This window comes from Xiphophorus hellerii, chromosome 23, assembly GCF_003331165.1.
Source record: "Xiphophorus hellerii strain 12219 chromosome 23, Xiphophorus_hellerii-4.1, whole genome shotgun sequence".
Taxonomy (NCBI): Eukaryota; Metazoa; Chordata; class Actinopteri; order Cyprinodontiformes; family Poeciliidae; genus Xiphophorus; species Xiphophorus hellerii.
Genome location: NC_045694.1, coordinates 25,043,281 through 25,063,399, shown reverse-complemented (window position 1 = coordinate 25,063,399; position 20,119 = coordinate 25,043,281). Strand labels below are relative to the sequence as shown.

The following is a 20,119-nucleotide window of genomic DNA, read 5'->3' as shown; positions in this document are numbered from 1 at the left end:
CTACCACCACCATATTTTACTGTTGGTATAATGTTCTTTTTCTGAAATGCAGTGTTCCTTTTACGCCAGACGTAATGGGACACACACCTTCCAAAGAGTTCCACTTTTGTCTCATCGGTCCACAGAATATTTTCCCAAAAGACTTGGGGATCATCAAGATGTGTTTTGGAAAAATTGAGACGAGCTCTAATGTTTTTTTTTGCTCAGCAGTGGTTTTCTTCTTGGAACTCTGCCATGCAGGCCATTTTTGCCCAGTCTTTTTCTGATGGTGGAGGCATGGACGCTGACCTTAACTGAGGCAAGTGAGGCCTGCAGTTCTTTGGACGTTGTTGTGGGGTCTTTTGTGACCTCTTGGATGAGTCGTCGCTGCGCTCTTGGGGTGATTTTGGGCGGCCGGCCACTCCTGGGAAGGTTCACCACTGTTCCATGTCTTCGCCATTTGTGGATAATGGCTCTCACTGTGGTTCGCTGGATTCCCAAAGCTTTGGAAATGGCTTTATAAGCCTTTCCAGACTGATAGATCTTAATTACTGTCTTTCTCAATTGTTCCTGAATTTCTTTGAATCTCGGCATGATGTGTAGCTTTTAAGGATCTTTTGGTGGACTTTACTGTGTCAGGCAGTTCTTATTTAAGTAATGTCTTGATTGAAAACAGGTGTGGCAATAATCAGGCCTGGGTGTGGCTAGAGAAATAGAACTCGGGTGTTAAAAACCACAGTTATAATCTATTTTAACGAGTGGGGCAATCACTTTTTCACACAGGGCCATGATGGTTTGGATTTTTTTTCTCCTTTAATACTAAACACCTTCATTTACAAATTGCATTTTGTGTTTACTTGTGTTGTCCTTGACTATTTTTTAAATTGGCTTGATGTTCCGAAACACTTAAGTGTGACAAACATGCAAAAAAACAGGAAATGAGGAAGGGGGCAAACACTTTTTCACACCACTGTAAGATCTGAAACTGGGGCAGAGGTTCAAATTTAGCAGGACGGTGACCCTAAAACATGCAGCTACAGCTTCATTTAAATAGATCATATCAAAGCATTAATGGCCCTGCCAAAACCCAGAGCTAAATTCAGTTGAGAATTCGTAAAAATTTGAGAACTGGTGTTCACAGACGCTTTTGATCCGATGTGACTGAGATAGAGTGGTTTTACAAAGAGAAACGGGCAAAATGTCAGTCACCAATATTGCAAGGCTGGTAGAGACATTCCCCAAAAGACCCGCTGCAAAAGTGGATTCAATAAAGTATTGAGTCCAGACCTGAAAAAACACACATTTGTCTCACTTTCCAGATCTTTCCTTTTTATAAGAACAGTAAAAACTATCCCTTTCCTTCCAATTGGCTTTTATCTTTGTGAAAGTTCTTCATTTAAATAAGCATTAAAGTTTACCGTTGTCTGTGGAACAATGCGGGAGGCATAGATTTAAAACAGTGAAACTTTTATGCAACATACAGCGAGCTGCAGATATCGACTTACCGAGAGCTCGTTCCATGACTGAGCAGGTTGATGTTCCCGTTGAGGTCGTAGCCGTAACGCCACTGAGGGCGCTCGTTCACCGAGGCGCTTTGCAGTTGGCTGTCTGCGTCGTACTCGTAGGTGTACCGGGTCACGTTGCTGTCCACGCCGACTCTGATGTCACAGGTGGTTATGCGCCCTGCCGAGTCGTACTGAATGGTCATCCAGTAGGCGATGGACTTCAGGATCTCGTACTGGACCTCGACCACCTGGCCGTAGGAGTTGAACACCTTGGTGTGCTTCATTAAATGGGTGGTGATGACCTAAGAGAAGCACACACAGGACACAATAAGCAAAAGATTTTAACGAAACTTTCTTTTCCTTCAGTTTAAGGCTCTTAATGTCTTCATTGCCTCTACAAGACCTCAATTATTTTTTTGCAACAGCCATGTTTTAACCCTCCCACTGTCTCAGCCCGATGCTCAAGAGAAGCGCGGCTTGTTGTTCCGTCAGACCGTCAGTTCCCGAAACCACACACAAAAAAAAATGAGACGTTTTTGTTCAGAATTTAGCAACAAAAACATCCTTTCATTTAAAAGCCGACGGTTGTTACTTTAGTCGTGGTGCTTATGAATTAGGGTAGGGATGTCCTTTATTATCCTGATCATCTTTTTGAACTTTGATATCGTTCATATGCGATATGTACTGTACATTCATGTACAGGATGTAATTACATCCTGTACATGTAATGACTGGCATAAATAAACACTTGCAGGTTTCTCTTTTTATTCTCAGCCTGTATTTCGGGTGCTTTGTGTTTGTGTCTTGTACTCGTACGGCTCAGCTGGGGAAGCAGATGGGGTTCCTTTCTCAGTCTGTTTTGGTTAGAAAGCTCTGTTTAGGACAGTTTACGATCTCCATGGTTACCCACTGCAAACACGTTTTTTTGCCTTTTTTCTGAGGTTTCATAACAATCCTGATTTGGACCATGTTCAGTTCATACAGTAATACAAACAAACATTTCAATGTATTTTATAAATAAAGGTGAAAGATTGACACAAAGGGCTATATGACTGAAATGTGGAAGGAAATGAGATGGGGGTTTTTTTCAAACGCTTTGTCGAGCCACTTTGCACTACAGTTACAGCTATAAATCCTCTGGGTATTCTTTCTTCCATATTTGAACATCTTTAAACATCTTTTGAAAACAGCCCAAGCTCAGTCAGACTGAATTGAGATTGTCTGAACAGCATTTATTTAAGTCATGACAACATTTTTTAGCAATATTTATATCTGGACCATTCTAATACATGAATATGTTCTGACCCAAATCGTCCCATTGTGTCTCCGGTTGAATGTTTAGGGGCCATCGCCCTCTTGGAAGGTAAATCTCAACAGTTGTCTTAAATCCTCTAAACTGTTTCTGTCCAGAACCACACTGTGTTTGGCTCCTTCCATCTTCCCATTAACTCCGACCAGCAGACCTTGCCTGGCCTGTCACTGAAAGTTCAGATCCAATTCTTAATGAATTTGAAGTTGTGTAATACTCTTATCATTTTCAGATGGTGGACTGAACAGAACTCTGTCAGATGTTGATTAAAACTCTGACCTGCATAGTGTTTTCCTTTTTCCTACATAAATGGACATATATCTTAGGTTTTTAATTAAATGTCTTCAGATGGAAATTCACTTTTTATTTAGAGGTATTAGTGCATCTGGGGGCATACACTCTTCAGGCTTTTATTTGTCAAAAAAACCCCAAAACATTTTCCAACCACTTTGTGTTAGTCTACCACATAAAATCCCAATAAAATACATTGATGTTAGTCAATATCTTGCCCAGCGAAGCTTGAACAGCAGCAAAATCCAGTCAATAGTGTCATACCTGGTTGAGGTCATAGAAGATGACGCTGAACTTGCCAAACTGCTCCACCCGCCCAGAAACATCCACATAGCGGTACAAATCGATGGGCAGAGGGGTTTCATTGATGACCGCCTGCATGCTGGTGACTCTGAAGTTGTTGTAGCTGTAGTCAAATCTGGCATTGACCAAGCCTTCCTCGGTGAAGCGGAAGATTTGGCGACTTGTCAGGGGGCCTTTAAAAAGAAGAAAAAAAAAAAAACACATTAGCAGTTGAAAGAAAGGAAAGTATCCCATGCGCCTGATCGCAGAGCATTTAGAACCGCTCCTCACACTGCCGAATTAATTTAAATCAAAAGCTAATTCGGCGTCGTTAACAGACACAGTTCGAACCGTTCGATCTTAACTATGTCCACGGCGCTATGGCATTTCCAGTGGTGACCTTTAATATGAGGAGATAATGAAATCTAAAGACAATAGCCCTGATGAGCCAATGTGCTCCTTAATGTCAGGACATCAGCATTAACAACACCATCCTTCACCTCTGCTCCTTTCCAACTCATCCTGCTTTGGAGTTGGGGTTGGGGGTGTTTGGTGGGGCCTGTTAATGAAACACCATTATGCAGCTATTCGAGATGACTCTGATTGCAGTTAAAATGACTAAGTGTCTCGCTTTGGAGCCGGCCGGATAGCTGGATCAGCTTTATGTCGTCTATTTTTATTTTTCTGTCGTATGTTGATTTGGAACCTGGGCTAATAGGGAGGCGGCGCAGGAGAGCGAACTGCGAGGCTTTTCCCGAAGCCCCCGGGGGGCTGGCAGTCTGTTCGTCTCTCTTCTCTAGCTGTCACTTCTCAGAGCTGTCACTTTTTAATTTTTTACTTCAGTGCTTTTACTCCCTTTGCCTACCTCTCTTCTTTACACTTTTGGGGTTCCTTACTTTTCCTTGCCTCCTCTCAAGGGACAATTACCGCTATCTCTTCTCCTCTCTAAGGCTCCGTTTGTTCTGCTGAAATGAGATCAGTTAAAGGAAAGGTGAGAGTCTATTCATGTGGAGGGCAAAGCGATAAACACACACACACACACACACACACAGCTGCAGATTAGTGACACCTGATCGTGGCTCACCAATCACAAAGGTACGGAAAGTGAACCGGCATGAGAGATGAGAGCGTTCTCAATGACCCTGGACAGAGTCTGGAACGTAAAGGAACTGCTGAGCTGTGTCAACAACGATGGCATCTATCTGCTGCCGACCGCTGAGGCTCCAAATGACGGACCTGATACAACCTTATGGTTACTGCTGCGCCTTTCTAACTGGAATCTGTATTTGGTTTGGGTCTATTTACTCTTCAAAGGCTTTTTGGTTCCCCGTGCAAATCGACACCCGTCGCTATTCAGAGTCGGGCAATAACTAGAACCAATGTCAAGTAAGCATATATTTAGACATACATGGGGCAGAGTTGGTTTGCAGATGAGGAAGAGGCGACGCAGCTCATGGGCCTGGGGGTGGTCTTGTAGTCAAAGCTGTGGTAGACCACAGTCTATTCCACTTGAACATGCTCGGCTCGGTTCACACTTCTAACTGTGGCTGCCTCAGTCTCAGATGAAATAGTGCTGTGTCTGACTCAAAGCCAGACTAGAGAGTTTGAGACCTATGATGAAATCTGGTTTCCCCCTCTCCGTACAAAGGTCGTTTGCTCAAAAAAAGGATTTTGATTTAAACTGCTAATATTAGGCAAAGATAAGTTTGGCTAAAGGAGAAGCAGCTTTAAAATGACAGCTACAGTCAAGGAGCAGAAATAGCTCCTGAAACTGAGCGCCACAGACGCCGACATAGGGCAAAACCGGGTCGCTTGACTCAGATCCGCAGTAGAGTGAGGGCCCAGAATTGAACCCTTAAATCTGAAGTAATCTTAAATAAGAAAATATATAAATATATGATTTTTTGACCCCGCTGGATCAAAAACGACTCTGCTTTTCTTTATGTCGCTCATTGTTTCTTGTAATTTTATTGTGTAATTTAAGACAATGTGTGATTTTAATTTTGTTCATTTTTTAGGTTGGTTTTAACAACTGTCAAAGTGTCTACAGATGAAAATGTGCTTATTTTATCCAACTTTGGAAAAATTACATTATGTGATTTTGATTAATGTGCACTTCCCTTTAAGAAAAATATTTTGTAGTATTTTTTTTTATACATATGGTTTTGGTTTATGGTCAAGTGTGGCTGAAACCAGTTGAAATCAGTGAAGTGAGACGGGCGCTAGGTAGAAAGTGTGACTGGTCTGCAGATAAGTTGCTGTACAAGTTAACCAATCAGATGTCAGGGTTTATTTAGTGAGATACAGCAGCAGTTTCACCGATATTATGATTAACTTTAGCAGAGGAAGCAAAAAAGTAATATTAAAACTCTGTATATTTTTGACACAAATATTGATTAGATGCCCTAGTTAAAGGATTTCAGTGAGTCATATATTAATACCTCTCCAATGTTTTGAGAACATATTTGTATTTCTCATTTATTTATTTAATTGGACTGGTATCACTGTTAGCTTCAATGGCAGGAATGCCATCTGAAATCTGTTCTACACTGCAAAGACATAAAGTCTTACCAAGTATTTTTGGTCTAGTTTTTATATCTTGCACTTGAAATAAGAAAAAAACTAACTTTTTTCAGCAAAATATAGGAGCTTGTTTTAAGTAAATAATTCCTTAATATTGATGAAAAAGTACTAACTCCACTGGCAGATTATTTCACTTATAATATGGAAAAAATGTCTTGTCATAAGTGAAAATAATCTGCCAGTGAAACCAGTACTTTTTCATCGCTATTAAGGAATTATTGACTCAAAACAAGCGCCTCTTTCTTGCTGAAAAGTCAGTTGTAAGTTAGTTCTGTCTTATTTCAAGTGTACAAAGGTGCTTGCAGTAGAAGCTACACCAAAAATACTTACTAAGATTTTGTGTTTTTGCTGCGTAAAGGAAAACATTTGTGCATCAGTTTGTGACCTTAAACTCAAAGGCACAAAGGACAGCGATCCAATGCAGTCCATCTCTGCGCTTAAACCTTATTGAGATGCTGTGGCTTTACATTAAGCACACTCTTTTAGCTTGAAAACACTTCAAAATTTGCAACAAAGAGTGGATTGGGGTAATTTGAACAGCCTGACGTTTTTATTTACTTGGTTTTTGTTTTGTCATAAAGGTGTAAATGTGACCAATAAAAAGGGACAACCGAAGGAATTTTGTCAGCGTACCGGTCTGTCTGTATCGTATGGAGCTTATGAAGCCGTCGTGGGTGAGGTGAATGGTCTTGACGGTGCCGGAGGCTTCGTCGTAGGTGAAGGTCACCAGGGTGGAGTCATAAACAACCTCCGAGAGCCTCGCTGCTGGTGTATACCTTCATAAAAAAAAAAAAAAACGGGAAAACAAACAGAAGTGGAAAAAGAAGTATTACACTCAAGCTCAACACAATGCATTTCATTTTCAATTTTAGCAGCCATGCTACGTGGAATGAATAATCCAAAGATCCCTCGGGGCCGTTGAGGAAGAGGCTGCATCGTTCTTCAATATTTCATCAGAATCAGAAGCATTTACTGCCGAAGTCGTGGCGTTTTAGGTCTTGGAAATGGCACCGTTCATAACGCCGCTCTCATGCAGTCCATAACGCCGCTCTCATGCAGTCCAAGGAGTGTTGGGAATATACAACACGCCCGGATAAGATCAGTGGTGTCTGGCTCAGTACGACGCTCAGAAGCAATCATAGGCGGGAACTGACCTCGAACCAGTCTCCCTTGTTCGTTCATTCGGTGTCATTAGTAAGGACAGCAGGTTGTGCGCGCTACTGTTTAAGATTAGCCTTTAACTACAGCACTGCCACTGAGGCAATCTCTTTTATGTGTTTTTTTTTTTTTTTTACACACGCAGTGATTGTGCCAAAGTAGAGTAGAGTTAAGAGCCCCGACGTTGCCGTGGGGAACCGTACCTGTAGATGACGCTGCGGCCCGTCCCCAGGTACTGGGTCCTCCGCAGGCGCCCGTCCAGCGTGAAGTCCTGCATGAACGAGGCCTGGCTCTCCGGAGGGGTGTAGATGTTCCTGTAGTAGCCGACGGACAGCAGGGACTGCAGGGCGTGCTTCACCATGCTGGGCATCGTCACGGCAACCAGGCGGTCCGTTTGGTCGTAATCAAAGATGTAGCGCCGCTGGCTGTGCAGGAGCAGCATGATGGACTGCGGGAACAGGCAGAGGAGGACAGTGAAGGAGCTCTGAGTGGCTTCATGGAGGTTTTGTCAAGTTTTTATTTTTATTTTTACCTTGACCCTGTTCTGCTGGAAAAACCCTTCATTTATTTAATTTATTTATGTATTTATTTATTTATTTATTCAAGTTTTGGCAGCCTGCAGTGCTTTGCAAAAGTAAACCTTGGATCTGTTCAAGTCAAGTTTTTTTTGTACAGAAAATTTCAAGAAGAAGGCAGTTCAAAGAGCTGCACACTATAAAAACATAACACAGTAACCAATTAGGAAATGAGTAATAAACAACACAAATTTGTCAAATGCCATAATCAAAATCATCGAGCAAATTGTACATAAAATATACTGATCAATGTTCCACTTACTACTATTAAAAGGTGGGTTTTCTTTAGCCTTGATTTAACTGAATTCAGTGTTTCAGCATCTTTGCAGTTTTCTAGAAGTTTGTTCTAGATTAGTGGAGCGTAGAAGCTGAATGCTGCTTCTCCACGTTTGGATCTGTTTCTTCACATCTTGTAACACTGCAACTAAAAGCTTAAAACATATTTCATAGAGATTTTATGTATGAATATTTAGTAGTATTTATTTATTTAATACTAAAGTAGAAGAAAACGTTTCACATGTTTGTTGCCAGTTGAAATCTGAAACGTTTGGTAGGTATCGCCCAGTATTTAGCTCCATTTGTCTTCTCATCAACTAACTGACCAACGTACCCGTCTCTGCTGACAAAAAGCATCCCCACAGCATGATGCAGCCACTGCCATGTTTCACTGTGGGCACGTGGAATTAGGGTGACGTGTATTGTTAGGTTTCCTGCTATGTTTTATGTTTGGGAGTGGTTTACGTGGCTTTCCAGCACACATGACTAAGCGTACATTTGACAAATTTCATTAAATTTTGGCCTCATTAAAGAGGAACATCTTCCACGTGTTTGCAGTGACTTTAAATCAGACTTAGCTACTTTGAATCTGTTACTTATTATTTATTATCCATGTCTCGGTAGTTTTTCAGTTGTCCCATACTCTTTGTATTATCAAACCAATATTCTCTGACACGTTCAAAAGTGACAATACCACTTTTTGTCAAACTGCTCTAGGCTGCCCCACAACTTCACACCTTAACTGTTTTTTGAGTAATTTAAGACGCACTTACACGCAGGTTGACAGTGTGTAAGTACATCAGATGTTCTTTTTATTTACAAAACATTTTCTTTCCTTTTTTGTCTTTTAGTCGCTAAAAATCCCAGCGCGATATATTGATGTTTGTGTGCTTAACGTAACAAAACATGAAAAAGTTCTTGAAAAACTTTTGTCCGTCTCTGCATCATTCAGCCCTCCGATACAAGCAGCCATCGGTTTCAGCCGTAACGTAGACGCTGCATTTAACTCCGACTAAACTATTCCGCTAGATTTCTTTACGCACAACGGATCAATCCGTCTCATTTAATGCATTTCGTGTTGCACCAGATCTCCTGTCAAAGCACCGCAGTGTTTACTGTAAAAGCCCCTTTCAGAAAACTGCTGTTTTCTTTTCACAACTGTGCAACAAGAAAAAAAAAAAAAAATCCTGTCAATCTGCTCAAAACCCGCCTGAGTTCTGTTATGTGTCACAAAGAATATTCTTGGTGATTTTCCTGCTCTCAAAGGCTTGTAGCTGTTATCCAGATTTACAGACAGAACAGATTTCAAAGATTTAAAAAAAAAAAAAAAAAAAAAAAGAATACGCGTGAAAAAAGCAGGGAATCTAAAAGAATAACTTTAAGAGGACGGTAAAGGAGGAAGACGTGCTGCAGATCAGCTTACATGCTTTCAATTTCCAACATTTGTTTCCCGCAACAGAAGTGGTTTTCGTCTTGTAAACACTGGTTTCACTTTCAGGCGAACGACCAGGTTTGCATCATGTGTTAGGCAACTTTAAGAGACACCGACTGCTTTTTGAGGAGAGTAAGTACGGGCTGGTTCTGTTAAAACGTTTCCTCACTCTGTCTGCGTATGTGTAGCTCCAGATCTTGCCGTTGACCCAGGCCCTGGACACCACCCGGTCGTTCTCGTACTCCAGCCGCTCGGACCACTCTCCGCGGTGGATGGCCGACAGCAGCCCCCCGGCCGAGTAGCTGATGTTCACCTCGGTGTACTTGCTGCTGGGCGACCAGACGACGGGCCGGCCCAGCGGGTCGTACTGGATGTGCAGGGTGAACTTCCTGTGGTCGTCGTAGATCTTCCCCACCCGGGTGTTCTGGTCAAAGTCTATGGAAAGCAGGTTCCTGTTGTGAGCCTGAAAACAACAACAGAATAAAACTTTTTCATTTTAATTTTTTTACATTTATAATCCTCATAAACTCTGAATGAGGCGGCAGGCTTATTAAATAAAAATATAATAAAATAGCTGGCTTGTCTGAGACAAGCAAAGCTCAAACAAATTAATTGTGACATTTGGAGCAAATCCAGACTGCATAATAACAGTAGCAATAAATTACCTCGCGAATAAGAGGAAAAAGTCCTGAGGAATGCAAATTAATTAGCAGCCGTAAGATAAGATGTCAGTTTCTAATAAAATATTCTGATTATGCAATGTGCTTTCCGCTGCAAAACGGGGAGGGGGGGTTGCTGTTGATGGATGCGTTAGGGAAGCCAGGACCGAGTCATTTAACCCGTCGGCCCCCACACCCACCGAGTTCAGACTCAGAACATCCAACGGGTTGTGCAACGAGAACTTGAAGTGCTGTTCGCACCGCTGAACAGCAGACAGAGAGAGAGAGAGAGAGCAAGAGGGGACAATCCCTCACTGTTTGTAAAGGAAATGGAAATGACAAAGTGTTGAAACAAAGAAGATTTACAAGTGCAGCGGAGTGAATTAGAATATCTTTGCAAAGTTAGCTGATTTCAACAATTCGGTTTAATAGGCGACACTTATAAATTGATTTATTGTAACCACAGAGGGATATATTTTAATGATTTTTATTTTGTTTGTTTAGCTGTTTGTGTCTTATAGCGAATGAAAATCCAACGTTCACTTAGTCAGAACATTTGATTATTATAGAAGGATTCATTTAAAACATGGATTTTTAACATAGAAATGATACTGAAAAAGTCAAAGCAGGAAGAGCTCAAGAGCTCTAAGGTGGATTGCTGCGCTTACTTTTGATTCATTACAACACAATGGACCAACACCAGCAGATGACTCGACTTTCTAAACGATTATTGACTCTAGAAACGTCACACTGGACCGCAAGCAACATGGATTATGTCCTAATATAATCTGACTACAGAATCTGGGACCCTGATTTCCAAATAAAATACAAAACTGACTTTAATCTTTAAAAGAGGAATTTATTTTTCTCCTTCTAAATAAATAACTAAAATAACTCTGATTAAACAGCAGCTTTCATCAGGCAGGTAGCACATCCCGTCTTAAACCACCGACTCCAATCCACTCAATGCTGCAGTTTCTTGTACTTCTTCGACCAGACTTTTTCCTTCCACTCAATTTTTTTTCCTGTTAATACACTACTAAGATAAAAGAACCTGTGAACCGTCAGCTCATCAGTCAACCATCAAAGCCCGCCACCGTTCCCAAGCTTGTGCTGGCTGTAACGCAACGTTTCTGCTATGTAATCTTCAAATATTCTGGGGAACTGAATTTTGAATATTCATTTGTTGGACGATATAATCATCAAAATAACCACAAATACATGCTTACACCAGCATCAGGCGTGTGAAACTCCTTTCACATCAAGATGGCGACTGTACTGATAAAACAAACTGCTAAAGTTTCGCTGCTTTTGATTAGCACTTCTAAAAATGTTAACAAATTTTTACATCTTTTCACACCGATGTAATTCAGTCCTATACGGCTGAAAACTAATTTGATTTGACAGATAAAATAATATTTAAGGACAAAACTGTTATCTTAAAGTTCAATTTATTCCTTCACAGTCCAGAGGACCAAATAAACAGAGTTGGGTAGTAACTAACTAAATTTACTCAGATTTATTTGAGTAACTTTTTTTTTTACTTTCTTTTTTGTTGCTTTTTGACAGGTCAACCAACCAACCAACAAACATGAGAAAGAACATGGCAAAAATGCAACATCCCCATTACAGAAACAAACCCCGACAACTCAAGGAGAGAACTAAAGCACAATAAAATGGGAAAGTAAGAATAGGAATAACTTACAAGGACTAGCTACCTCTAACAAGACGAAAAAGAAATAAAAACCCATACATATATATACACACATAGCTACAAACACGTACATAGTTAACACCTACAGCCTTACTCCTACCACACTCCTCACCACAGACCTCGTCTCATTGCAGAAAGGAGAAACAATAGTCATTCACGGTAGCACAGAAAGCTCCTAATCCTTTCTCTCTCATCATCCACATTGTATAAGGTTCATGTAGGTTCATGTCCACTTTTCTGTAAATATTCCTTCCTGATTATTCAACCTGGAAATCAAGCTGTTCATAACTGGCTATTTCATTCATTTCTCCCAACCATTCACTAAGTGGAATAACATCTTTTGCTTTCCAGTGTCTCAGGGCCGTCCTGCAGCCTCTGATCGGTGCTGATCTACCAGAGTGAGTGTCAGCCAGCATCTCTGTTACCTAAAATACACAGAGAATTAAATCTGTCCTGAATACTTTAATAAGTACTATTAGATCATCCGAAAGATTTTTTTAACTGTTCACATTCATACAACATTGTGTTCCTCTGCACATCCCACACCTCCAGCGCAACTCAGAATCACAGAGCTTTAATCTTTCCAGTAGAGTCTATGTATGATTGTATATGTAATTAGGCGGGTCTGTACTTCTCTTGATGTCTTCTGCCATGATCCTGTTATTCTTTTCCATTTCTCCATGGTTAATTCATTCTGCAGATTGTCATCCCATGCTCTCATGAGTTTTGGTGTTGAAAGTGTCTCATAAAAGTGTAAAATTTGGAAGCCCCGCCCCTAACGCCGTTGTTACTCTGCACTAGCTTTTGCAACTGTGTTTGAGGTAAAAGGGGAAGTTTTCTTTGTGCTGATATTAAACAACTTCTCAACTTTTGTAAATATTCCCAAACGTCGTGATTAGGAATTCTGTAGGTAGTTGTGCAAAAGATATAATCTCACAAATACCTTGAGTAACTTTTTTGAAAATTTTTTTTAAATAAAAATACTTTAAGGAGTATTTTTACTATGCTGTACTTTTTACTTTTACTTGTGTAATTTTATTATGAAGTATTTCTACTCTTACTTGAGTAAGAGTAGATTAAATTCTCACTCAATGAAAAACAAACAAGTTTTAACCACAAATTAATCAGACACCACCTGCAGTTTTTGTTAAAGTTCCCTAAGTTTTTTTTTTTATGAAAAAAACTGATTTGGAAAAAATATATTTTTATTTATTTTTTAGATACTTATATGAATTATTGTAATTTTCCATCCTTAAGATACCAACATTTCCACTGAAGTTTATGTTGTGGTTTGTCTGGTTGTGTAATATTTAATTATTAAATGATTGATAATTTGATCAGTCTCTCAGTACCTGACCAGACTTTTTACCAAATACTTTTTTACTCTTACTTGAGTAATTTCTTGGACAGGTACTTCTTACTTTTACTTGAGTAAAAATCTGTTGAAGTAGTGCTGCTCTGACTCGAGTGCAATTTTTGGCTACTCTTCCCACATCTGCAAGTAAATAACTGCTGTGCTCCGGATTTGAGTTTGACACCTGTGGCCCAAACTATATGCAATGAATCTATAAAATCACATTTTGCAATACTAAAATTGCTAAAACCACTCTCAAATTTATAACACCTGGACCCTGCTGAGACTTTTAATGGTTCAGGTTTTGTGCAACAGGTTGCTGTGAAGAACAAACTTGTTTTTTTTGGTTTTGTCTTGGTTTGTTTACCCTGAGCCTGCGTTCGTAGGTGCTGTAGTTGGCCTTGCTCTGCTCCTTCCTCTGCCTCCACTCGATCAGGCTGGGGCCGTGGTCGCCGGGCAGGCTGATGTTGCAGCGGCTGGCCGTGGGGCTGACCCCGCCCCCGGCGCCGCCCGGCAGGAGGGGCTCCGTGCTCAGCGACAGCTCCATCCCGCTCGCCAGCGCCACCAGAAACGACCCGTCGGAGCTGACTCTGTACGAGTTCTGGGCGTGATCTGAAGGTGTCAGGGTGGTGAGGTGGAGGAGGGTGGGAGCCGTGCATTTTCCACGGGTGGGTCACACGTTCGCAGAGACAAACCACAGAGGCATGCATGCAGTGACACAAACGAAAAGAAAGAAAAAAAACGTGTGAGAAAAACATCAGTCGCTGAATAAGAAAAGAAGCCTTGAGAACAACAAATCTGCAAGATACAGACACTTCTGGAACGTGTTTTCTTTTTTCTTTTTGTTTAAATTGATTGCTTAAATCACTTCGCCGAGTGCTTAGCACTTCACTGTATGAGCCACAGCAGCTTTGGAGAAATCTAATCTATTCAAAGGGAGGAGGGAAGAGGAAAAAAGAGACAGATGGACAGATAATGAGAGACAGAGAATAATGAAAAAGAGGCAACGAACAGAAGAGAGAGAGAGAGAGAGAGGGAGGGAGCGCGCGGACGCCGCGGTGGTCGTAAAACGTTTCCCAGAAACTCTTTTTTTTAAATTCATCTCTATATTGTTGCGAGTCATATTTCACCCTGATCTCCAGACGTGCTGCTATCACTTTGCGTCATGTCTTTACTCGCCCTGAGAACACAATTAATAAAAAAAAGAGAGAAAAAATAATGATAAAAACTACACTTTTAACCCATCAAATTTAACACAGATAATAAACCAGATAGTTCTGTCTATTCCCACTGCTACTACATAAAAAACAAAAAAAAATCCTCCAGCCCATATGATTATTGTTGCCTTTGAGGCAGGCGGCGACACACAGCCTAGGCAGGTGGGAGTAAAGGGACTGTGTATATCGGAGGGTCATTTTGACGGTTGCCCCCCCAGCAGCAGCTGAGTCACGTCGTCGCGGCGTGAGCGCGCACAAGCGAGCGATTGCAACCCCGCCCCGTCTCCGCAGTGCTGCTGTCATTGTGACAACCGCTAGAAAGCAATTAAAGGGCTGACATGAGAAGAAACTGCTCCCATGAGTGGCTCCTCCACTCCACTCTCATTTTTTCCTCCTCTCATCTCTGCCCTCTTTTTTTTTTCCTTCTTCTTCTTCATCCCCACCGCCGCCCGCAGCTGTTGTAAAGACATTTCACAAGTCAGTCGGAATCTGTCTCCCTCCTTCGCCATCAATGGCAGGAATGAATTCATTAATAGCCCTTTCTTCTTCTTCTGATCGCCTCCTCCTCCCACTGAAGACGCAAGGAGGTCAGTTGAATAAGGGGGAGGAAGAGGAGGTTTTCCAACAAGATGAGTCCAGATAAAGAGGAAGAATCTGAACTGAACCCACCATGGATATATTCCTTTTAACATTTCTTTACATCCACAAACGTAAAAACGTTTCTGTCGGCAGACCAACACGAACCCTTCACGTTCAGCACACCTGAAAGCAGCTTTTACATTTTTTCTTAATTGAAACTTTTGCACATTTTCTTTGCAGAATACCTCGAGACCAGTCAGACTCGATGGAGGATGTCGAGTTCTGTGACTGGCTCTTAAAAAAAAAAATCAGAAGGAAAGCCTCCCCACAGCATGACGCTGACACCGCCATGCTTGTCCCATGGTGGTCGTACAGAGTTTGTTTTTTTTGCCACACAGTTTTCCAGGTGGGCCAAAAGGTTCACTTCTGCCGTTTCCTCTACAGGGTTTGAACTCGCTACTACTCAAACGTGTGAAATCCTATGACTAATAGTTTCCCGTCAACAGATTCTTAAACCTTTGTTTTGGCAACTTGTTGCACAGGGTTTTATTTAACAAAATTGGACCTTATATAATTTTTTTGTTCATAAAAAAAACTAAAACCATCTTTCCATGTCCTGTCATTTCATACTCACTGTGTGCTCCAGCTTGTGTTGGTCCATCACGTAGAACTGAATATTTATGGTTTAAATGTGAAAAACAGAGAAAAACACAAAATCTTACAAAGTATTTGTCTGGTCTAGTTTCTATTGGAAATATCTAAGTTCACTTGAAATAAGTCTAAATTAACTCTCAAATAATTTTTCAGCAAAATAACTTGTATAAAGTCGACAATTCCTCTATACTGATGAAAAAGTACTCATCATAAGTGAAACGATTTGTACTTTTTTATCAATATTAAGGAATTACTGACTCAAAACAAGCTCTTATATTTTCCTGAAAAGCTACTTGTAAGTTAGTTTTGTCTTATTTCAATAAGATATTTTAATAAGATATTTTTATCTTATCTTATACTTGGTAAGATTTTGTGTTTTTCCAGTGAATGTCAAAAATCGTCTAGATTTACGGTCATTACCCCCCCCCTAAATCTGTGTGTCTCATCTATGGTTTTCTGTCCCCCTATAGAAATGACTCAGAAACTTTATCAACGCAGATCTGTGGCGAACATAAAGAGGCCAGAGGCACTTCGATATTTCCTTTATGTCAAGCCTGTCAGCACGAAAGTTGCGATAAGCCTCAAACCGCTTTAATTTTCATTTAATTTAACTAATTAAACTTTTTCTGTCGTTTCTAAAAAAAAACAAACAAAAAAAAACAAGAAGAAGAAGAAGTGAACGTCTGGCTTCACCTTGCTTGAACGTGTAGATGGTGTCGCTCGCAGACAGGTTGGTGCTGGTGACAAAGTTCTCGCGGTTGGAAGCTTCGACCTCGACTCGAGACCAGCGCTCCAGGTTGCCGTGGAAACCGCTCACCTCACCCGTGGGTAAGGTGATGTTGGTGACACGCCCCTCGCTGCTATACCTTAGAAAGGGAACACAAACAGAAACACGCACACACACACACACAAAATGCAGATAAGAGTCACTCTGGGTTTGTCATACAAAAGCTCCAACAGACACACACATACACCCTGTGTTTTCCCCTCCTTTTTATTGGCACAGGGTAGGTGTCAACTATGATTTATAAGTGTAATTACCCAGCTGTGGAGTTTGAGACAGAGACTGAGCTGCCAGTGGTGAATAATTCACACACATGTGGTTTAGCGTGTGCACAGTATGAATAATACGAAGCAAAGCAAATGCATGTGATCAAAATGTTTGCAGAGATTTCCCCCAAAATTTCCCCCATTGCCCCTCCAAAAATAAAAAAATAAAATAAAATAAAAATGCCTCTACAACTTTTTGACAGATTCTCAAGCAACCACTAGATGGCACTCACATTTCACAGCCTTCCTGTGAACTCTTGTCAGATGCACACATTTAGAGTCGAGTGAGAAAACACAAATTGAATCAAAAAAAGGAGAAGAAGAAGAAGAAGGGAGGAGAAGCTCACTCATAAACGGTGGTCCAGCTGTTCTCGTCGCTCTTGGTGGACAGCAGGCCCGTGTTGCCGTGGTAGGAGATGTGGGCCAGGTCGTGGCCCTGGGCCGAAACCTTCCTCAGCATGCCGCTGTTGCTGAGGGACAGCCAGTACACCTGACCGCCGGGGAGCGCCAGCCACAGCGGGACGCCGTGGGCGTCACGCCGCACCTGCAGGCCACGGCCGTCGCGACTCGTCAGCCCCGAAAGCTGGCCGTCCGTCCCGTAGGAGAAGTTGTACAGGTAGTGGCCCGTGATGAGGTGCTTGGTGTACATGTGGGAGCCGTTCTGTGGCAGAGAGGAAGTGGAGTCAAGTCTGATTGTGTGGCACATTACATCATAAAAAAAAACATCAATTATGAAACAAGCAATGACCGTTACATTTTGTCTAATGCAAAATTATTGAGCAAATACACATCAAATATGTTGATGTTCCAGTTTCTGCTAATCAAATTCAACTCTATAAACAGCTGGGTCTTCAGTCTAGATTTAAAGGAACTCAGTGTTTCGGCAGCTTTGCAGTTTTCTGGAAGTTTGTTCCAGATTTGTGGTGGCAGAAGATAAATGTTTGGTTCTGGTTCTGGGGATGCGAAGCAGACCAGAACCAGAGGACCTGAGAGGCCTGGAGGGTTGATATAACAACAACGGATCTTTAATGTATTTTTGTGCCAAGACTTTCAGTGATTTATAAACTAAAGCGTTTTAGATTCTATTCTCGGATAAGTTCAACTTTTTCAGTTAAGTTTTAGTTCATGTCCTTAATCTTGACTTGCTTCATTTTAACAACTAGAAAAGGGTCAGAGTAAAACCTCTAGAGTCATTTTGAAATCAACCAGAAATAAGAAGAAAAATATATTAAAATTAAAAGTTGAGTTTAAGTTTGTGTGGCTTTTCAGGTCCAATCAATTCAACATTAAATAATAACAGAACATGTCAACTACAATGAGTGTCTTACCGCTGCTTATAAAGTGTGTTGTAAATTATTGGGAAACAAAGGATCCAGGCTGGAATATTTGATCATCACAAAATCAGATTTTCTCTACAACACTGTTTTACAAAATAATCAAAAAAACAGAGCACTAAGTAAAAGTATTGATTGAACATTTATGTCTTTATATTGCTCTCCTACTGAGCCAGATCTTCTTGTAGTCTTTTAAATTAAGAAAAACAAGAATGGTCCAAACATTTTCTGCAGAATCACAGTCAAAGGCTCTGAGGCGGCTATTAAGAAACGTGATGTGTGTTTGGGGTGATTGACCAGCTTCAACACCCAACGTCGTCCAAGTATCGATCATCAAACCGAGGAAAGAAGAAAAATTTAACGGTCATACTAAACCAAAGAAGACAAACTGTGTTCGCGACCGCGTCAAACTTTCTCTAGTATTCTCAGTGTGACGTTTCTAGAGGTTTCGCAGATACTTGAACATGTTTGAGCATCTTTTTGGAAATAAGTCAAACTCAGTCAGGTTGAACAAACAGTGTCTGTTAATTTATTTCCTTAATTCATTAAATGTCAGTGAAATGGAGGCAAACAGTCTATAGCTATGCTATGCTGAATGGTTGATAACCTCACACAGTCTACCCACTTCTCAGAGAAAAACTGTGTTACAAATTGACACTTTTACCTTTTTCTCTCTCTATTTCTTTTGAAAACCTGACTTTATTATTTTTCTTAGCATAGTACCACCACAGTCGCTGTTGTCTTCCACTGTCTGCTGCTGAACATCGTCACCGTCAAGCTCCAAGCAGGAACGAACCATTTCATGCAGATCCAGGGGGGTTCAGGGCAAATATGGTTGTCTGCTTTTTGGCCTGGGAGTGAGAACATTTAATTTTCCCTGCTAAAAACAATTTTAGAAAACACAATATGATTAATTTTGTAATTGACAGGGCCCCCTTTTTTTTATTTCTATGAATAAATTGTGGGGGGGCCCCCTGTTGGTCAGGGGCCCTTGGTATTGTCCTAACTTTTCCCCCCTGGGTCCTCACAAAAAACTGATTTATACTGAGAATGTCCTATATACAAGTTGACGCTTTCTTAAAATTAAGTATGCTGAAACGAGTCAAATGAGTCTGGATTCTGTAATGTGAAAACTTTTGCATGCTGTTTGCACAACTGTTGTGTATTAAAGACCTAATAGGCGAGCTGCTTGTAGAGGGGAAAAAAATTGTTTTCAAACTTGTAAATTTGTGTAAATGTATGTACTGCTTCACACCGTTTACATTTGAGAACACAAGCAAACTCCTCCACACCTGAACCCAACCACAGCATATTCATATTTTGACCTTTTCCACCAACACGCAGCTCTCGAGCCTCCCGGTGGGGATCAGCGCGGTGGGGCTTTGTTTACAGACCGGCGCTGGAGCGCCACGGCGTACCTGGCTAAAGAGATAGAGCTCCTGGTCCTGCGGGGAGCTGATCTCCACCAGCCCAGCCGGGCCGGGCTGAGGCTGGTTGGGGTTGACGGCCCTGATCCGGATGTTGCCCAGGTCGGCGATATACAGGGTGCCGTTGGGCGCCACGGCCAGGGAGGAGGGGGCTTTGAGGCGGGCGTCACGGGCGTAGCCTCCGTCGCCTGATGAGAACAACAACACCGGGTTGAACGTAAAAGCGTCTTTACCTCTAAACAAACGGAGCAATAATAATAATGTTTCCCTGAAAGACACAAGCCCCCGAGCAGCACACACAGCTGTCTCGTAACATGAAGACCTCATGGCGGCTCTTATCACTTTGGCTCAGAAGTCAGGCTTGTTGGGATACAGTTGATTCCCGGAGCAGTGGGAACGATGACCACCTTGATAGCGGCCTCGGAGTTATCAGACGGCGGTATCCGGCGGCCGGGTGCGTTCAGGAATCTTTTGGTAGCGCAATGGGGTATAACAGGCTGGGTGAGGGTCTTCAGATGCTGTCAGCGGAGGGGACAGGGGCCTCTGATGGCTCTGTAAAGACGGCGGGGTGGCGGTTTATCTCCCGGCTGCATGCGCATCACTCACGTGCACAAGTGCGTGTATTAGAAAGAGAGAGAGAGAGAGAGAGAGAGAGAGAGCGAACGTTTGCGTTGCTTTTGTATCTGGCGCCTGTGGACGGGCGCGCGTTCAAAGACGCGGGATGTTTACGGCGGAGGGGAT

The 20,119-nt window shown here is 41.7% G+C and overlaps 1 protein-coding gene across 1 annotated transcript in view; it reads right to left on the bottom strand.

Annotated features, from left to right (window-relative positions):
• Window positions 1-20,119, bottom strand: part of tenm1 (teneurin transmembrane protein 1) — a 300,806-nt gene that overhangs the window by 9,699 nt on the left and 270,988 nt on the right. Inside the window, exons 27-35 of the mRNA XM_032555180.1 lie at window positions 19,370-19,566; window positions 16,965-17,278; window positions 16,261-16,433; window positions 13,485-13,729; window positions 9,560-9,853; window positions 7,311-7,555; window positions 6,583-6,725; window positions 3,349-3,560; window positions 1,485-1,786 (exon numbers count right to left, since the gene is read on the bottom strand). Coding sequence (XP_032411071.1) covers window positions 1,485-1,786; window positions 3,349-3,560; window positions 6,583-6,725; window positions 7,311-7,555; window positions 9,560-9,853; window positions 13,485-13,729; window positions 16,261-16,433; window positions 16,965-17,278; window positions 19,370-19,566 — 2,125 coding nt within the window. The remainder of the gene's footprint in view (window positions 1-1,484; window positions 1,787-3,348; window positions 3,561-6,582; window positions 6,726-7,310; window positions 7,556-9,559; window positions 9,854-13,484; window positions 13,730-16,260; window positions 16,434-16,964; window positions 17,279-19,369; window positions 19,567-20,119) is intronic.